At 36.9% G+C, this 18658-nt stretch overlaps 1 protein-coding gene across 1 annotated transcript in view; it reads left to right on the top strand.

Moving 5' to 3' along the window:
* Positions 1 to 11415, top strand: part of abcc4 (ATP-binding cassette, sub-family C (CFTR/MRP), member 4) — a 49080-nt gene extending 37665 nt beyond the window's left edge. The window contains 4 exon segments of the mRNA XM_058778866.1: positions 520 to 692; positions 784 to 889; positions 2815 to 2949; positions 9911 to 11415. Coding sequence (XP_058634849.1) covers positions 520 to 692; positions 784 to 889; positions 2815 to 2949; positions 9911 to 10000 — 504 coding nt within the window. The 3' untranslated portion in view covers positions 10001 to 11415.
* Positions 11416 to 18658: the final 7243 nt, after the last annotated feature.

Consider the following 18658-nt stretch of genomic DNA (forward strand, 5'->3'; position numbering starts at 1 on the left):
CATCATCACTATACATTTAATACAGGTTTCACTCCTGATCATCTCAGAGGGGTCAGTTGGTTTTTACATGTGTTTCAAACATCCACTTGTGAATGGATTTCTTAGTAAATTTGGCATTTTTATCATTTAATTAATATCAAAATAAAACACTTGCTAAGGCTTTCTGCGAAAAAACAAACAAACCTGGGAGTCACTAATGTTCATCATCCACTACGTCAGAGTCTTTCTACATGTTTTAATGCACAAAAAATGTGCGCACGGTGTTGCTCATGTAATTTGTTTCTTCACATTTCAATCTCATCACAATTGTTAGATTTGTGTAATCTGATCATAAACATTTATTTAACACTATCCGCATGTGATGAACCGTATAGATCTTAGTCAAACGGGTCCATAAATCTATTTTCTGATGTGAACTTTTCCCCCAGTAGATTTACGTGATGGTTATAGATGTAATACATTATTAAGCGATCACAAAGTTCAGCTCTTGGAGTGAATCCGTGCTTTGTTTGCTCAAAGGTCCAGCTGAAGGCTGCTGTGGAGGAGTTGCCTGCTAAACTGGAGACAGAACTGGCTGAGTCTGGATCAAACTTCAGCGTGGGTCAGCGGCAGCTCGTATGTCTAGCTCGGGCCATTCTGAGGAAGAACCGGATTCTCATCATTGATGAGGCCACAGCAAATGTGGACCCTCGGTGAGTCCTTTGACCTGGAGATTGTGGAAGACCTATACATATGAATATAACCACTCTTAAGAGCTATAACAGAAATGTTTGTGTTCTACAGGACAGACGAGCTGATCCAGAAAACCATCCGTTACAAGTTCAAGGAGTGCACCGTCCTCACCATCGCACACAGACTCAACACCATCATAGACAGCGACCGCATCCTGGTGAGTGCAGAGATGGAGCGTTCTTTAATCTTAATGCATTCATTTTGACCTTAAAGAGATGTGGAAAAATTTTTAGTACAGCAACTAATCTTTAAAATGAGCCAACACACATCATTTAATTAACATAATTCCATAACCATTTAAGAAAAAAAAAAGAAAAGGTTACAAATTTTCAGGTCCATTTTAACCCAAAAATCAAATCAGGCTTTATTATATAGATTTGTCTCAAAAATACCTTTGTAAAATATATCTAGCTTCTTTCCCATATTTAACACATATCCTTGGGACTTAATGTTTGTTAATAAACATGAATTTTCACACCTTGAAACCATCAGGAACCATTTAGTCTCCAGAACCATCATTTTACAGAACTGCAACCTTCCTGGAGTCTCCAGAAGTGGAATGCGTAAGGTTCTCAGAGACTTTGCTTTTTAAAATATTTTAAATGACCCTCACTTAATAAGAATAACATGCTGAAGTGTTGTGAAATACATGAAGACTGATTTTGTATAGGACTCTTGAAGGACCAGCATCACATCCTCTTGTGCCACTGTTTGAAGAATTTATCTTCCAGAATCTGGCAGTAAGTTTTAGGAGCTCATTTTTAATCAATCCTGCAAGACAGACTTTTCAGGATAGGAGATTAACTAAAATGAGCTCCCAAAACTTACTGCCAGATTCTGGAAGATAAATTCTTCAAACAGTGGTACAAGAGGATGTGATGCTGGTCCTTCAAGAGTCACTCTCAACTTATCTGTCCATAAAGCCTATACAAAATCAGTCTTCATGTATTTCACAACACTTCAGCATGTTATTCTTATTAAGTGAGGGTCATTTAAAATATTTTAAAAAGCAAAGTCTCTGAGAACCTTACGCATTCCACTTCTGGAGACTCCAGGAAGGTTGCAGTTCTGTAAAATGATGGTGCTGGAGACTAAATGATTCCTGATGGTTTCTCACCTAATTCTTCACCTTAATTCTTAATTCTTTTGCAGTTAACGTGTCTTTTCCTCTCCACCTGTTTTTTCTGACCTTGCTGACCCAATGAGCATTTCTCTGCCCAATGGTCATGCCTTAACTTTGCTAATTCTATTATTGCATTAGTATTGCATCCTTCTCATGGGCATTTAATAATTTTTGTAACTTATTCTTGAGTTCAATCTTTTTTTTTTGGCTTATTTTATCTGTAAAGGAAAACCTGCCTAATAATTCTGCACACCTGAAATAAGAAGTTTCTGACTATCAGCCTTCATGGACAATTATAGATCACTTATAAATTATTAAATACAAAATCAATAGTAGTTATTAAGATTGATGTGGTTTGGAATTGGTAAAATGTTCTTGGAAAAAAAATATGACCAGAATATCAACTTGCCTAATAATTCTGCACACACTGTAATATATCATTCCAAACCTGCATGTTTCTTCAAAGAAATTCAAAAGATGTTGTTTTAAAGTTTGTTTTCATGCTGTTTTTTACCATACAACAAAACTATATATTGGGAACTATATACCAGGAGCATTTAAGCTCCAAAAAGACAAACCGGCATAATAAATTGGTGCTTTTTGCCTATGCTGCATATTATATGAACAGATATGAAAATCAGTAACTACACAATTTTTAGGTCTCACAAACCTTAAATGCATATATCACAGCAGCAGTTTCTTCATTTTGGGTGGACCATGATGAAAGTAATGACTGTATAACTGATTCATTCAGTCAGTGAGTGAGTCATTAGACTAATTCAAAGCTGCAAGTCATGAGTTTTGACTGTCTTTTTGATTGATTCATTAAAAGAACCAGTTCATATGAGTCATTCATTCATGAAATTGCTCCAAATATCACATTGTTTATTTCATGTAACCAGTTCTGGAAAAGAACCGGTTTTCAAGGCATCAAAAACCGTTGTTTGTTGTTCTCGCAGGTTCTGGATGCAGGTCGAATCCACGAGTACGACGCCCCCCACGTTCTCCTACAGGACCAGAACGGGATCTTCTACAAGATGGTGCAGCAGACGGGGAAGGCAGAGGCGGCCTCTCTGCTGCAGACCGCCAAACAGGTGAGCAGAGCACCGCGTATCGCTGTGAAGTCTCCCTGTCCGATCGCCAAATATGTGCCACATGTACCTGTGCCAGAAAGCCACAATACAGTGCGTTTGAAAGAGCCCAGGCCTTTGTGCTGTCAGTCAGTATTAGATTCCCCCTCCTCGGCGGCATGTTGTTCTCCCTTCGGATCGGGTTCCTCTCCGCCTCCTTCAGCCGGTGAGCTCATTCTCCGCGCCGGCCCCTCTGGAGCTGACCGCCGGGGCTTTCAAGCACACATCCACCTGATATCAGACCACTCCGCCATTGTGCGCTCTGAATGCCGGCTCAATCGAGAGTATATCTGATAGTGTGGCCAACTGTTTGTCGGCCATGCTTTGTGTTGTTGGGACTTTTCTCCGTGTATCTGCGGGGGTGGGGGGCCGAACACCAGGTGCTTTTTCTTCTTTTTGTCTTTGCACTCATTGTTAGCCATGGGTGCTTTTAAATACAATGAGAGGTTTTGATTACTGCATAATAATGATATTAAATAAGAGGGGATTTTTACTTCCATTCAGCCTGCCGTGTTCTGTCCCCTGTGTTTAGAAAAGCATTGTCGGGGAAGGTTTGGGAACAGAGTGACGCCTTTCATCTATTTCCAGGTCTCATTAAAGGGTCACATATGCTACCGGTCAAAAAGTTTGGAATGATTACGATTTTTAATGTCTTGGAAAGAAGTCTCTTAAGCTAACTAAGGCTGCTTTTATTTGTTAAAAATACAATATACATATTAGAGGTCGACCGATAGTGGATTTTACCGATAGCTAGGTTGGACCACACTGGCCGATACAGATTAATCAACCGATAGTTTTCAAAATGGATACTGAAAGAGAGCTAGTGCTTTTATTATTTAAAAAAAAAAAAAAAAAAACAGCAACAGTACTGAACCATACTTTGTAAATGAATAAAAATATTAATATTATTTACTATATTGATCATTAAAGTTATTTCATAATTTGCTAATGTTAAAAGAAGAAACTTTAAAATGTAAAAATATAGCCTATTAGTAGCTAATAGTGAATGTTGAAATGAAAACACTAACAAGGAACAATACTTCTACAGTTTTCATTAATTCTACGAATTGACTTTTATTGTTAAATGTTACCATTTAATTTCAACAGTCATGCTTAAAGATGGCCATGTTTAAATATCTACACAAGGCCATAGCATTAAAATTACATACATATGGATATTGTATGTGTACTCACACACTTTATTTGCTTCTATTTTTTAACACTTGATAATTATCTAAATCAAAAAAAAAAAAAAAAAAGAAAGTTAGTCGTGCAGCGCTGCGTCTAGGAGAACTCTGAGGTATCACACACACCAGACGCTTTGCGTTCAAATCAAGTGGCGGACTAAAACAATTTATTTAAATCACCAAACGGACATAAGTTTGCTTCAAGAATGAACAATGTGGCATAAATGAGTTTGAAGTTCGGTGTTTAAAAAAACAGAGCAAGTGGAAAGAGAACGCGCGATCTATTACAGCTTTCTATGAAGCATACAGACTTTATTAGAGCCACAGAAAGACAAACGTTTTGCTGAAAAATGCACAATACATAATTTATAGCCTAGGCTGAAGTCATTATATACATTCACAACGATTTGGGACAAATATAATGTAATTTAATAGAAAACTATGTGAATGGTGCTCTGTTCCGCGGCAGGCTTTTCTGTCGGCTGTATTTAAATGCGCGTCTGGAGTTTCTGCAGCGCGCAGTGTCACGTGTCAAAATAAACAACACGTGCTGTCAGTGATTTCCGCCTCTAGAGGCCGCTCTGTAAATCGGAAAACTATCGGCATGGATTTTTGCGGAGAAACCGATAGTTGTGGCAAAACCGATGAATCGGTCGACCTCTTATTTTTATATATATATTAGTGGTGGGCATAGATTAATTTTTTTAATCTAGATTAATCTCACTGTAATTTTGGAATTAATCTAGATTAAAATGGCTCATTTGAATTCTGCCAAGTAGATCAGAATAAGTTTACTACTAGTAGTAAACAACTAGCAGTCATCAAGAATTTAATATTGATAATAATATTGAAGACATTGTATGATTATTCCTTAAAGATAAGGTTTTAATAGTTTTAGTAGTAGTAGCCTATTACGTTCTGCCCAATGTCTTCAAGTGAAACCAAACTTTTATTTTGACGGGTTGCCGTGAGGATAGTTTTTCTCAAATGAAACGCTCGAATGCTCATGAAGTGACTCTCAGAGCAGTTCTGGAGATGTTGTTCATAGTGAGACGACAGACGTTAATATCGCCGCAAGCGTCGCGCGCTTCTGTACGAGTAGTGAACAAACCCGTGCGTCTGCGCCATACATTAACACAGAGACACACAGAGTCGTATTTAAATAGACGTTTTGCGGCTTAATATTTACAAATAGGAGTGGGAGTGTGCTCACTTGTGTGTGCGCTTACGTTTGTTTGTGTGTGTGTGTGTGTGCGGACCGGGGCGGAACTCCGCTGTGCGCGCGATACAGAGAGCGTGACCATGTAACGTAGAGACAGAAATGACTTGCCGATTTCCATTGGGAAGCTTCTTAAAAATAAATTTTCCCTGAAGCAAACCCGGCGGCTTCATAGCTGCATCCATGTTAGCACATATACACACAGGTTCGAAGACTCGTTCTCGCCCCTACAGTGCTATTCGACTAGGTATACATCCGCTAAAATATCAAGGTGAAAGTCTTCATAGCTTGCATAGTATAGACCCAGCTCCCAACCCAACTTTGAGAATAGATTAACGGCGATATTTTTTATCGCCCGATAAGAGTCTCACGTTAACGCAGCACGTTAACGCCGATAACGCCCACCACTAATATATTAATATATATATATATATATATATATATATATATATATATATATATATATATATATATATATATATATATATATATATATATATATATATATATATATATATATATATATATATATATATATTAATTTTTGTTTTTTTGTTATGTACATTGTATTTGAATGTTTTGAATGTCTTTTATGGTCACCACGGCTGCAGTTATTTGATCAAAAATACAGTAAAAGCAGTAATATTGTAAAATATTATTACAATTTAAAATAACCATTTTCTATTTGAATATATTTTAAAATGTAATTTATTCATGTGATGGAAAGTTGAATTTTCAGCATAATTCATTCTAATATGATGATTTGATGATCAAGAAACATTTCTTATTATAATTGGCCTTGAAAACAGTTGTTGCATAACTTTTTTTGTGGAGACTGATGCACTACCATTCAAAAGATATTAAAAACAAACAAACAAAAAGAAATGAATAATTTTATTTGCGTTCAATTGATCCAAATTGATTAAAAAGATTTTATAATGTTATGCATATATATATATATATATATATATATATACAGTGAGGAAAATAAGTATTTGAACACCCTGCTATTTTGCAAGTTCTCCCACTTAGAAATCATGGAGGGTCTGAAATTGTCATCGAGGTGCATGTCCACTGTGAGAGACATAATCTAAAAAAAAAATCCAGAAATCACAATGTATGATTTTTAACTATTTATTTGTATGATACAGCTGCAAATAAGTATTTGAACACCTGAGAAAATCAATGTTAATATTTGGTCTAGTAGCCTTTGTTTGCAATTACAGAGGTCAAACGTTTCCTGTAGTTTTTCACCAGGTTTGCACACACTGCAGGAGGGATTTTGGCCCACCTCCACACAGATCTTCTCTAGATCAGTCAGGTTTCTGGCCTGTCGCTGAGAAACACGGAGTTTGAGCTCCTCCAAAGATTCTCTATTGGGTTTAGGCCTGGAGACTGGCTAGGCCACGCCAGAACCTTGATATGCTTCTTACAGAGCCACTCCTTGGTTATCCTGGCTGTGTGCTTCGGGTCATTGTCATGTTGGAAGACCCAGCCTCGACCCATCTTCAATGCTCTAACTGAGGGAAGGAGGTTGTTCCCCAAAATCTCGCAATACATGGCCCCGGTCATCCTCTCCTTAATACAGTGCAGTCGCCTGTCCCATGTGCAGAAAAACACCCCCAAAGCATGATGCTACCACCCCCATGCTTCACAGTAGGGATGGTGTTCTTGGGATGGTACTCATCATTCTTCTTCCTCCAAACACGTTTAGTGGAATTATGACCAAAAAGTTCTATTTTGGTCTCATCTGACCACATGACTTTCTCCCATGACTCCTCTGGATCATCCAAATGGTCATTGGCAAACTTAAGTCGGGCTGGACATGTGCTGGTTTAAGCAGGGGAACCTTCCGTGCCATGCATGATTTCAAACCATGACGTCTTAGTGTATTACCAACAGTAACCTTGGAAACGGTGGTCCCAGCTCTTTTCAGGTCATTGACCAGCTCCTCCCGTGTAGTTCTGGGCTGATTTCTCACCTTTCTTAGGATCATTGAGACCCCACGAGGTGAGATCTTGCATGGAGCCCCAGTCCGAGGGAGATTGACAGTCATGTTTAGCTTCTTCCATTTTCTAATGATTGCTCCAACAGTGGACCTTTTTCACCAAGCTGCTTGGCAATTTCCCGTAGCCCTTTCCAGCCTTGTGGAGGTGTACAACTTTTTCTCTAGTGTCTTTGGACAGCTCTTTGGTCTTGGCCATGTTAGTAGTTGGATTCTTACTGATTGTATGGGGTGGACAGGTGTCTTTAAGCAGCTAACGACCTCAAACAGGTGCATCTAATTTAGGATAATAAATGGAGTGGAGGTGGACATTTTAAAGGCAGACTAACAGGTCTTTTAGGGTCAGAATTCTAGCTGATAGACAGGTGTTCAAATACTTATTTGCAGCTGTATCATACAAATAAATAGTTAAAAATCATACATTGTGATTTCTGGATTTTTTTTTAGATTATGTCTCTCACAGTGGACATGCACCTCGATGACAATTTCAGACCCTCCATGATTTCTAAGTGGGAGAACTTGCAAAATAGCAGGGTGTTCAAATACTTATTTTCCTCACTGTATATATATATATATATATATATATATATATATATATATCAGTATATATAACCTGAACATAATTAAAAACGCAACACTTTTGTTTTTGCCCCCATTTTTCATGAGCTGAACTCAAAGATCTAAGACTTTTTCTGTGTACACAAAAGGCCTATTTCTCTCAAATATTGTTCACAAATCTGTCTAAATCTGAGTTAGTGAGCACTTCTCCTTTGCCGAGATACTCCATCCACCACAGGTGTGGCATATCAAGATGCTGATTAGACAGCATGATTATTGCACAGGTGTGCCTAGGCTGGCCACAATAAAAGGCCACTCTAAAATATGCAGTTTTACTTTATTGGGGGGGTCCGAAAACCAGTCAGTTGCTGGATATTGGCTGTTGTATACGCCGATCCAGAGCATCCCAAACATGTTCAATGGGTGACATGTCCGGTGAGTATGCTGGCCACGCAAGAACTGGGATGTTTTCAGCTTCCAGGAATTGTGTACAGATCCTTGCAACATGGGGCCGTGCATTATCATGCTGCAACATGAGGTGATGGTCGTGGATGAATGGCACAACAATGGGCCTCAGGATCTCGTCACGGTATCTCTGTGCATTCAAAATGCCATCAATAAAATGCACCTGTGTTCGTTGTCCATAACATACGCCTGCCCATACCATAACCCCACCGCCACCATGGGCCACTCGATCCACGACGTTGACATCAGCAAACCGCTCACCCACACGATGCCATACACGCTGTCTGCCATCTGCCCTGTACAGTGAAAACCGGGATTCATCCGTGAAGAGAAAACCTCTCCAAAGTGCCAGACGCCATCGAATGTGAGCATTTGCCCACTCAAGTCGATTACGACGACGAACTGCAGTCAGGTCGAGACCCCGATGAGGACGACGAGCATGCAGATGAGCTTCCCTGAGTTTGTGCAGAAATTCTTTGGTTATGCAAACCGATTGTTGCAGCAGCTGTCTGGGTGGCTGGTCTCAGACGATCTTGGAGGTGAAGATGCTGGATGTGGAGGTCCTGGGCTGGTGTGGTTACACGTGGTCTGCAGTTGTGAGGCTGGTTGGATGTACTGCCAAATTCTCTGAAACGCCTTTGAGACGGCTTATGGTAGAGAAATTAACATTAAATTCACGGGCAAACAGCTCTGGTGCTGTCACGATGCCAATTGCATGCTCCCTCAAAACGTGCGACATCTGTGGCATTGTGCTGTGTGATAAAACTGCATATTTTAGAGTGGCCTTTTATTGTGGCCAGCCTAAGGCACACTTGTGCAATAATCATGCTGTCTAATCAGCATCTTGATATGCCACACCTGTGAGGTGGATGGAGTATCTCGGCAAAGCAGAAGTGCTCACTAACACAGATTTAGACAGATTTGTGAACAATATTTGAGAGAAATAGGCCTTTTGTGTACAAAGAAAAAGTCTTTGATCTTTGAGTTCAGCTCATGAAAAATGGGGGCAAAAACAAAAATGTTGCGTTTATAATTTTGTTCAGTGTATATATATACATAAATATATATATATATATATTTATATTTATTTATTTATTTATTTATATTTTCCAAAGAAATGCTCTTGGTCTTAACTGTCTATTATTCAAATAATCCTGAAAAAAATGTATCATAATTTACAGAAAAATATTAAGCAGCAAAGACTGTTAACCATTATTAATAATTGGTCAGCAAATCAGTATATTAGAATGATTTCTGAAGGATCATGTGACACTGAAGACGGAGTAATGATGCTGAAAGTTCAACTTTGCATCACAAGAATAAGTTACATTTTCAAATATATCTAAATAGAAAACTTTTATTTTGAATTGTAATATTATTTCATAATATTACAGGTTTTATTGTATTTTTACTCAAATAAATGCAGCCTTAGTGTGAGCATATGAGGTTTTTTTTTTTTTTTTTTTTTAAATCGTTTCTTTTCGTTCGCAGGCGTACATGAACCGCAGTCCGGTCCACCAGCTCAACGGCTTCGCCACCACAGTAGATGGCAGCTTGGTTATCTTCGAGACTGCTTTATAACGGCCCGTGAAGTGCCTGATGTACACAGCGCACATCTACGCCCAGCATCCTCCTCCTGCGGAGGGCAACGGGCTCGAGTTCGAGCTCTGCCTCCTCTCCCACAACACCCGGCTGAGCGGAGCCGGAGACGCGTGCATGCGCTCACACTGAACGCTCACGCCAGTGACTCCGAGAGGACAGAGCTGCAATCACACCAGAAGACTGCATACACCAGCTTTCTGATTTCTCCAGTATGATAGGCTAGAGATTGTACACTACTGTATGTTATGATTATTAAATGTGCCTTAATGTGTAAGTGTAATACCACAATTGCTAGGGGCCAAAGAGATAGCTTGCCTTTGCTTTAATGAAACGTTATGCTTTGAACTAGACTAATTTAGTTTTCCTGGTGCCTTTATACTACATGAACCATAATGGCTGCTGATTCTGATGCCAACAATAAGGCCTTTAAACATTAAGACAACACTGTACTGAGGGGGCTCTATAAAGTAGTCTAAAAACAGCACCTATTTTTGTTTATTTATTTTTATTTGCAATTCTGCCTTATTAAAATAAAAACAATCAGTTTTCAGAGACAGCTTAAAGAAAATAAATTTGCTGGATAACAATCATTTTGTAATGCTGCATTGTTTCTTGGGCAAAGAAAACTTGTCCAAAAGTGCTTGTGCAATACAAACAATCCTGAACTTTATGTTTGTGTTTAATGTGCCCGTTAATGCTGTCCCCGATTTCCTTGGACTTTTAGAAAAATGATTTTATTTTTTATAGTTTTTGTGAATCTGTGAGAATGAAAGGGATGTTGAGTGACTGCACACAATAACACCAGCAGCTTTTCTCTGCTGCTCGTTGTCTTGTATTTTTTTGAATGTTTTGTCTTTTTTTATGGTTTCTTGCAGAGGTAAAAGAATATAAAGTTGCAGTACCAGCCACAAAAGATTTTTGTGAAATGCAGTTTAGCCCAACAGATTATTTTAAATTAAACGACTGAATTCAGTGGTTTCTTAACTTTTTGATTATTTGTTTGAGAATTAAGTGAAATGTTTGTTGTCATGTCCCATCTGTTTCTGCTGGTTGGAAGAATCAGTGTTTGCTGTTCAAAAGTCAGAAGTACATGATTGTATTCTTTGCATTTATGTTAAAATGAGTATTTGCAATTGTTGTCACGTCAGATTCTTGCATTTGGACTAAACCACTTGGTATCACTCGATAGATCTCTTTTTTTTTTTGTGCTGTTATATGCAGATTTTTTTTTTTTTTTTTACAATTAATGAATGATTTTTTTACTATTATTTAATTATTTTCACTGTAAAAAATAAATCCGTATAAAATAACAGAAAAGGTACAGGCAGCTCATTACACTGGACGTTATCCATTAATTTTATGGACATTTCAACTCTAAAATGAAGTGGAAAAATTCAAATTACTGGTAAAACACCTAAAAAATAAAATAAAATAAAAAATACTGAAAGTTTCTTCAAATAATATGATGTATTGTACCCTATTTTTACAGATTTTTTAAGCACGTCTCACTTTTTAAGTTAAAAATAGTCTAACTTTGAAAGCCCGTCTCTTATTTTCCAGTCATTTGAGTTCTGTTTAGTCTTTTAATTCAATAATGTGTGCAAAGTAAATCACAAGTAGCTTCTTACAAGCTGAGGTAAATAATAATGAATTAAATATATGGTTAAACATCATAATATAATAAAATTTTGGGGTAACCCTTTACAATAAGGTTCATTAGTTAACAACATCAGTAAACATGAACTAAGAATGATCGATACTTCTACAGCATTTATTAATCTTAGTTTATGTTAACTTCGCCATTTACTAATGCATTATAAAAATCACTAGTTGAGTTTGTTAACTTTAGTTAATGCACTGTGAACTAACATGAACAAACAATGAACAACTGTATTTTCATTAACAAAGATTAATAAATAGTGTAATAAATGCATTGTTCATTGTTTGTTCATGTTAGTCAATACATTAATGTTAACAAATGTGACCCTGGACCACAAAACCAGTCAATTTCTCAAAATTGAGATTTATACATCGTCTGAAAGCTGAATAAATAAGCTTTCCATTGATGCATGGGTTGTTAGGACAATATTTGGCCGAGATACAACTATTTGAAAATCTGGAATCTGAGGGTGCAAAAAAATCAAAATACTGAGAAAATCGCCTTTAAAGTTGTCTAAATGAATTCTTAGAATGCATATTACTAATCAAAAACGAAGTTTTGATATATTTACAGTAGTAAATTTACAAAATATCTTCATGGAATATGACCTTTACTTAATATCCTAATGATTTTTGGCATAAAAGTAAAATCTATAATTTTGACCCATACAATGTATTTTTGGCTATTGCTACAAATATACCCCAGCGACTTAAGACTGGTTTTGTGGTCCTGGGTCACAAATGACACCTTATTGTAAAGTGTTACCAATTTTTGTATATGTTGCATGTAAAATGAATTATTTAAAATCCACAGCTACCTAAGAATGGACTTTTTTCAGAAGCACACTGAAAAAAAACCCACAGCAATTGCTACTAAATTTTACAATTGCAAAGAAACGCCAGGTAACATTGAATTAAATGCAGTATTTCTTTTTTTGCAGTGCTGGTGAAGTACAGTAGTTAATTAATTCAGCTTAAACTGTGCCGATTTTAAGAAAATGCTTTTTTAACAGAATTACTTATCCAAGTGCATACATTTTTCCAGCATTTTTTTTTTTTTTAAAATAAATCGCACTAGATGAACATGTTAAATTGACAACCCTAATCATGTCGCAGAGCACAGTATGTTATCCTAGCCTTCATTTCCATATGGATTGATTACAGCTGGGAAACCCCCTGTATTCCAATAACCAGGAGAAGAAAAAACATTGTCACTTTACATCCCGCTCCATAATGGCTTTAAGATTTGGTGCCGGAGGTGACAGCAGGTATTTGTTTACAGTCTGTCATCCGTGTCCCATGGTGTTTTGAGACTATGTTATGTTAGGGCATAAAGGAATTAACCTGAAGGCAAAATCCTGGATTGACTGAGAACAAGAGGCAATGTGTTAGGCAAGCAGGCATCGAATCACAGCCTCTTGTCCTCAACATTTGTGGCTTTGTCTGTAATCGTAACCATCATCTCTGGAGCGTAAGCGATACTGTAGGCCTTTCTCCTCCTGGATGGACAAACAAAAGTGTGAGATCTTTGCAGTAGACGATCCTATTGTGTTCAGTTCAAAGGTGTGCACAAGAAGGAATGCTTGCCTTTACTTCTTCATTGAAAAAGCACTTTCAATACACTCTGGTAATGCGTAAAAATTGAGAGAAAATGTGAAAGGATAGCCAGATCCATTATTATGAGAGATATGTGGTATGCTTCCCTTACAGCGATGATCTCATGGCAAAATTAAACACACACACACACACACACTCAAGCATGTGAAGTAGGCCAGAGTTACATTCATCTTGTGATTTGGATGCCTGCTCTTGTCATTTGAAGTGGAATTTGCAATATCTTATTAAGACTATTACATTTCTTGACATTATGCACAGTGGCACCAAAAAGTATTTGCACTCTTTAAAAATGTTTGAATGTCATTGGCATTTATTTTAAGGAAAGAATATTACTATTAACTAATACTATTACTCTCAATATTATGGTTAGATGTTAAAAATGTTCAAACCAAGTTCCGCTGACAGAATCTGTGATTTTCTGTCATTTACAACTACAAAATTATTCTCATTCATCAAGTTTGAATTGAATTTGTGCAGTAATGCTAATGATAAAAAAGATAACTGTGACTTTTTATCTCAAAATTCTGACTTTTCTCTCATAATTGTGAGATATAGAAATACAAGATACTGTATATACTTGCAATTGCAAGAAAAAAAGAGAGATTAAAAGGTTGCAATTACCTTTTTTATATTTTTTTTTATTCTGTGGAAGAAGAAAAAAACAATTGTGAGAAAATGAACTCAGAATTCCGACTCGGGTCGGAATTGCAAGATATAAAATTTTTTTACATAAATATCATGCACATTGGCACCAAAACATATTTGCACATCTAAGCTCTGCTTAAAAATGTTTCAATGTCATTGCATTAACAAACGATTACAATGAGTACATTGTTATGATAGTTAAAGGATAGTTCACCCAGAAACTTTTATGACTTTCTTCTGAGGAACACAAAAGATAGTTTGAAGAATGTTTGGGTCTAAACAGCATTGGACTCCATTGACTCATTATAAACACAGAACAACAGGAAGTTTGTTTTTGCAGACAATGCTTGATTTGGGTGTTTGTTTTGTAATGTGATGAAATTCAGACACTGTAAGTTTCCCAATAGGAGTCGTGTCATTTTATATGTGCCATTTCCTTACGATTTTCTGTCAAAACACAACAAAAGTACTAAAGTTAAATCTTCTAAACAAAACACCTTCTGACAGAAATTGCTTTTCTGGAGCAAATCGCTTAAAGGGACAGAGAGAGAAGCATTTGTCATGCTACCACCCCCATTCTCTGTTTTATGGCATGGTCTTAATATCAGCTGCAAAGCGGCACAATGTCTTGATGAAGGTGACTGTGCCTTTAGAAATCAGTGTGACACAGAAAGCAGCTGTTTGCTTCTCCTTTGGACCGCTGCAGTCTGCGCTGACAATGTAGACTGATAACTGATTGCACGCTTAAAGAATGTTCCCAGTTCAAAACAAGTTCTACTGACAGCATCTGTGATTTTCTGTTGTTTATGACCTAAAATAGTTTAGACTCATTCTTTGAGTTCGTAAAATCGCATTTGTGGTAGTGCCAACCCTATGAAAGTCTGTTTCCACCATGGAATAAAAAAAAAAAAAAGGTAATTATGACTTTTTTCTCACAATTCAGATTTTTTCTTTAGGACTTTAGGATATAAACTCAGAATAACAAGACATGCCCTCAAAGTTGTGAGATGTCAACTCAAAAAAAGCCTGTTTATATCTTGCAATTCTGAGTTTTCTTCTCAGAATTGCACGTTTTTGTCTTTTAATTCTATTTATATCTTCCAATTTTGAGAGAAAAAGTCAAGAGTTGCAAGAAAAAAGTCAGAATTGTGTTATCACATCTCAAATTTCAGACATTTTTTCTCGGAAAGTTTACATCTCTCAATTCAGATTTTTCTTTTTTCTTAATTGTCACAATTACCCTTTTTTTACTGAGATGGAGGCGGGCTTCCATACCAAACCATGAGATTATGAGATTTTAATATTGTATGAATTTTTGCATTGTGAATTGTATGAGAACACAAAATGTTTATTTAAAAAAAAGGTAAGCATGAAGGCCGTCACTGGGAAGTGAACAGACCATATGAAAACGTATGCATAATTTTGTACAAATTTATACAAAGAATTAGTCACCAATTCACAAAAACATAAAATAGCTATGAATTGAATGTATCTTACAGTGGATGACACTAGAGAGCAAGGCATTGCAATGGTATAAACTTTAAAATATGATAATAGAATTGTTTTGACAGTAAAACATGTTACATGTTGCATGTGTTCAAAGCGATATACAGCTAATGGCTTGAGTCCTGTCAACTCCTGTCTTGATCACGTAAAGCCACTCTGAAACTTTCATGATACATACAAAGGCGCAATAAAAAGAAATTGCCAGTAATATGTAACCTAAAGTTTTCTCACCTAGTGCCATTAAAAATCCAATCTTAGCGCATTAAGAATAAGTTAACTGCTCTGAAACCCTGCAGAATGTGTTTCCCTCATAGACTTCCATGTGTATTCATTATTATTAACATTCACTTCAAAATTTGAAGTTATTTTTGATTATTTCAATTTTTTCTATTTAAAGAGACACTACCACAATTAAAACTCATTTTCTCGAACAACTATACATTGTAGCAAATGCTTGTAAATAATTTCTTGTTTCGTTCAATGTTTTTCTTGCGTTTCTTTGCAAATACATGTGGAATTTCTGAATGAAAATTGTTTCTAAACATTTTCTCCAGTGTATTTGCAAAGCAAATTATAAAGCAGTTTGTCATCAATTGTATAAACTTAACCTCCAAAAACTTTTTCAAGGTTTCATAGTCTCGTTTAACAAAGAACTTCAACAATAATTCAAGCCGTTCTCATGCACGTGATGGTCGAGCATGTCTGATGACTTTTTGAGAGAATAAACGTTGGCTTTTCTCTCCAATCCTCTCCATTCATCCCGTGTTTTCTTTGGACCCAAATCCCTGTCTTAAAGTCCGGCTGTCATGGTGATAGATGGGGATTCTTCCCCTTTCTGTCCTTTTGTTCACGGGCCCAAACTCTCAGCAGTTTCTCTTTCGAACAAAACCTTCAAATGACTCTGAGTGAATGTGATTAGGTTGAAGGACCTCAGACAAATTGAGTGGACAAAAACACTGGTCATTGTCCTGCCATTTGCTCCCATTGTTCCCATTCTGCGCAGTGAAAGCCTTCAGAACATTAGCCACACAGTGTGACCATCCTTCACTCTCACTGGAGCTGTCCTTTTATCTCCTTTCACATTCACTGGATTCATTACGGCCTACAAAGGACAGCCAACAAAACAGCTTGTGATGTCAGCTGGATTCTGGGTTCCTCGTGGGAGGCCTGTGTGCTCGACGCTGGAGCGGGTGAAAAGACTCGGGACCCCTGTAACGGCGGGCCGAAAGCGCGTCAGGCGCTGGGTGGCCGTACGTTGTGGTAGATGCTGCATGTCGTCCGTCTTGAAGGACCCTGTATGTTTTAGACATTTCAAGAGGAATTCGTGAGAATGATAGACTTATTTCATGGGCGGTGGGACTCTTTTTCACGTTTCCCTGACCGTTGTGTGCCGTTCAGAATTCAGAATTCCAATTCCATTCCTGACAGGATCCAGAAATGCAGTTTTAAAGTTGAAAGACATTCAAATAACTCAGTATAAACTTACGTCTATGATACAGTCAAGTCAATATTAACAAACTTTGTCTTTGTCTTTCTAGTAAAAAAAATCTAAGCGCTTATTAATATAATCATATTTGTTTTAAAATATCATTTTAAAGAGTTTATTCACAAAGAATTCACAAAGACTGCTTTATCTTCTATCAGATTAAATGTATAGTGTCAAACCGTTGACTGATATCCATTTATTTGCTCGAACCAAGAAAGAAAACACAACACCAGTTACACATAGTTACAGTTCTGCTCACAACTTTACATATTCCTTGCATCATATTTTTTTTTTTTTTTGCAAAATAAGGGGATCATAAAAATTGCATGTTATTTTTTATTTAGTACTGTCTAAACTCCACAGCAGATGTTTACATATAGTCCACAAGACGAAATAATAACTGAATCTAAACAAATGAACCAGTCCAAAAGTTTACATACCCTGAAGTTTACAATTTTACAAACCTTTTGAATTGGGGGATTTTATTTTGTCTTCTGGGAAACATGTACATATCTTATGTTGCTTCTGAAGTGCAGTACCAAATGAAAAAAAATAAAAAATAAATCTTTAAAACGAAATAATAAAAAGGTACACATCATCATCCTTGTTCAAAAGTTGGCACCCCAGCTCTTAAAGGGATAGTTCACCCAAACATGGAATTCTGTCAACATTTACTCACCCTCAAGTTGTTTCAAACCTGTATGGGTTTTCTTCAGCTGTTGAACACAAAAGAAGATAACCAAACAGTTGACGGTAGCCATTGACGTCCATAATATAGAAAGCAATACTATGGAAGTCTATGGCTACCATCAACTTTTTCGGTTACCAACATTCTTCAAAATATCTTCTTTTGTGTTCAGCAGAAGAAAAACTCATGCAGGTTTGGAATGACATGACGGTGAGTAAATGGTAACAGAATTTTATTTTTTTTATTTTTATGGAACTATCAATTTAATGTGTCGTATTATCTTCTTGTTTTCACTTTTTGTAATAGTTGTGTATGAGTCCATCATGTTGTTCTCAGTGTGGAATTGTCCTCGATTGTCAATGATTCAAGAAATGCAAGAAAACCAAAAAATGTGCAGAACTGATTCCTTCTACACACACTTGCTCTTTTGAACACAAATGTTAAAAGCACTAAAAGCTTTGGTGTTTCTGTCAAAGCGCAGTGGAGATAAAGTACTGAAGGCAGGGCAAAGCTGGACGTACAATGGCCCTTCTTCCAGCTGAAAATTAAAGGATTTCTCCTTTTAACGCATTGTTCTTTTCTTCCGCTCTCTCCAAAGGACTTTCTTTTCCTTTCTGCTAAATAAGCTTCTCTTTGAGAGATAACTGAGAGCACTCATGCAAATCCAAGATGCGTTCCGAGATGTTTTCAGGAGAATAAAAAGGAGGCTAAATACAGAGCCGGTTTTAAGAGTCATTTGTTCCTATAATTACTCCAGGGCATATTGTTCTGGTGTGGTCCTGACTCATGACTGACACCTCCTAATTCTCAGGGTGTGACCGCTCCATAAAAGCAATTACAAAAGGATCTTATCACTTCCTGTGGATGAAAATATGGTTGGAATTATTGTTCATTTGTGTATGTAATAATGAAATGCAATAAAAACACACTGGCTAGTTTATCGCACTTAAGTGAAAAAAAAGAGATTGCATGGCTATGTTTGTAATGAATACTAGTTTATGGAATACTATACATATTCTACATCTACAATAAACAG

Source organism: Onychostoma macrolepis, chromosome 06 (assembly GCF_012432095.1).
Source record: "Onychostoma macrolepis isolate SWU-2019 chromosome 06, ASM1243209v1, whole genome shotgun sequence".
Classification (NCBI taxonomy): domain Eukaryota; kingdom Metazoa; phylum Chordata; class Actinopteri; order Cypriniformes; family Cyprinidae; genus Onychostoma; species Onychostoma macrolepis.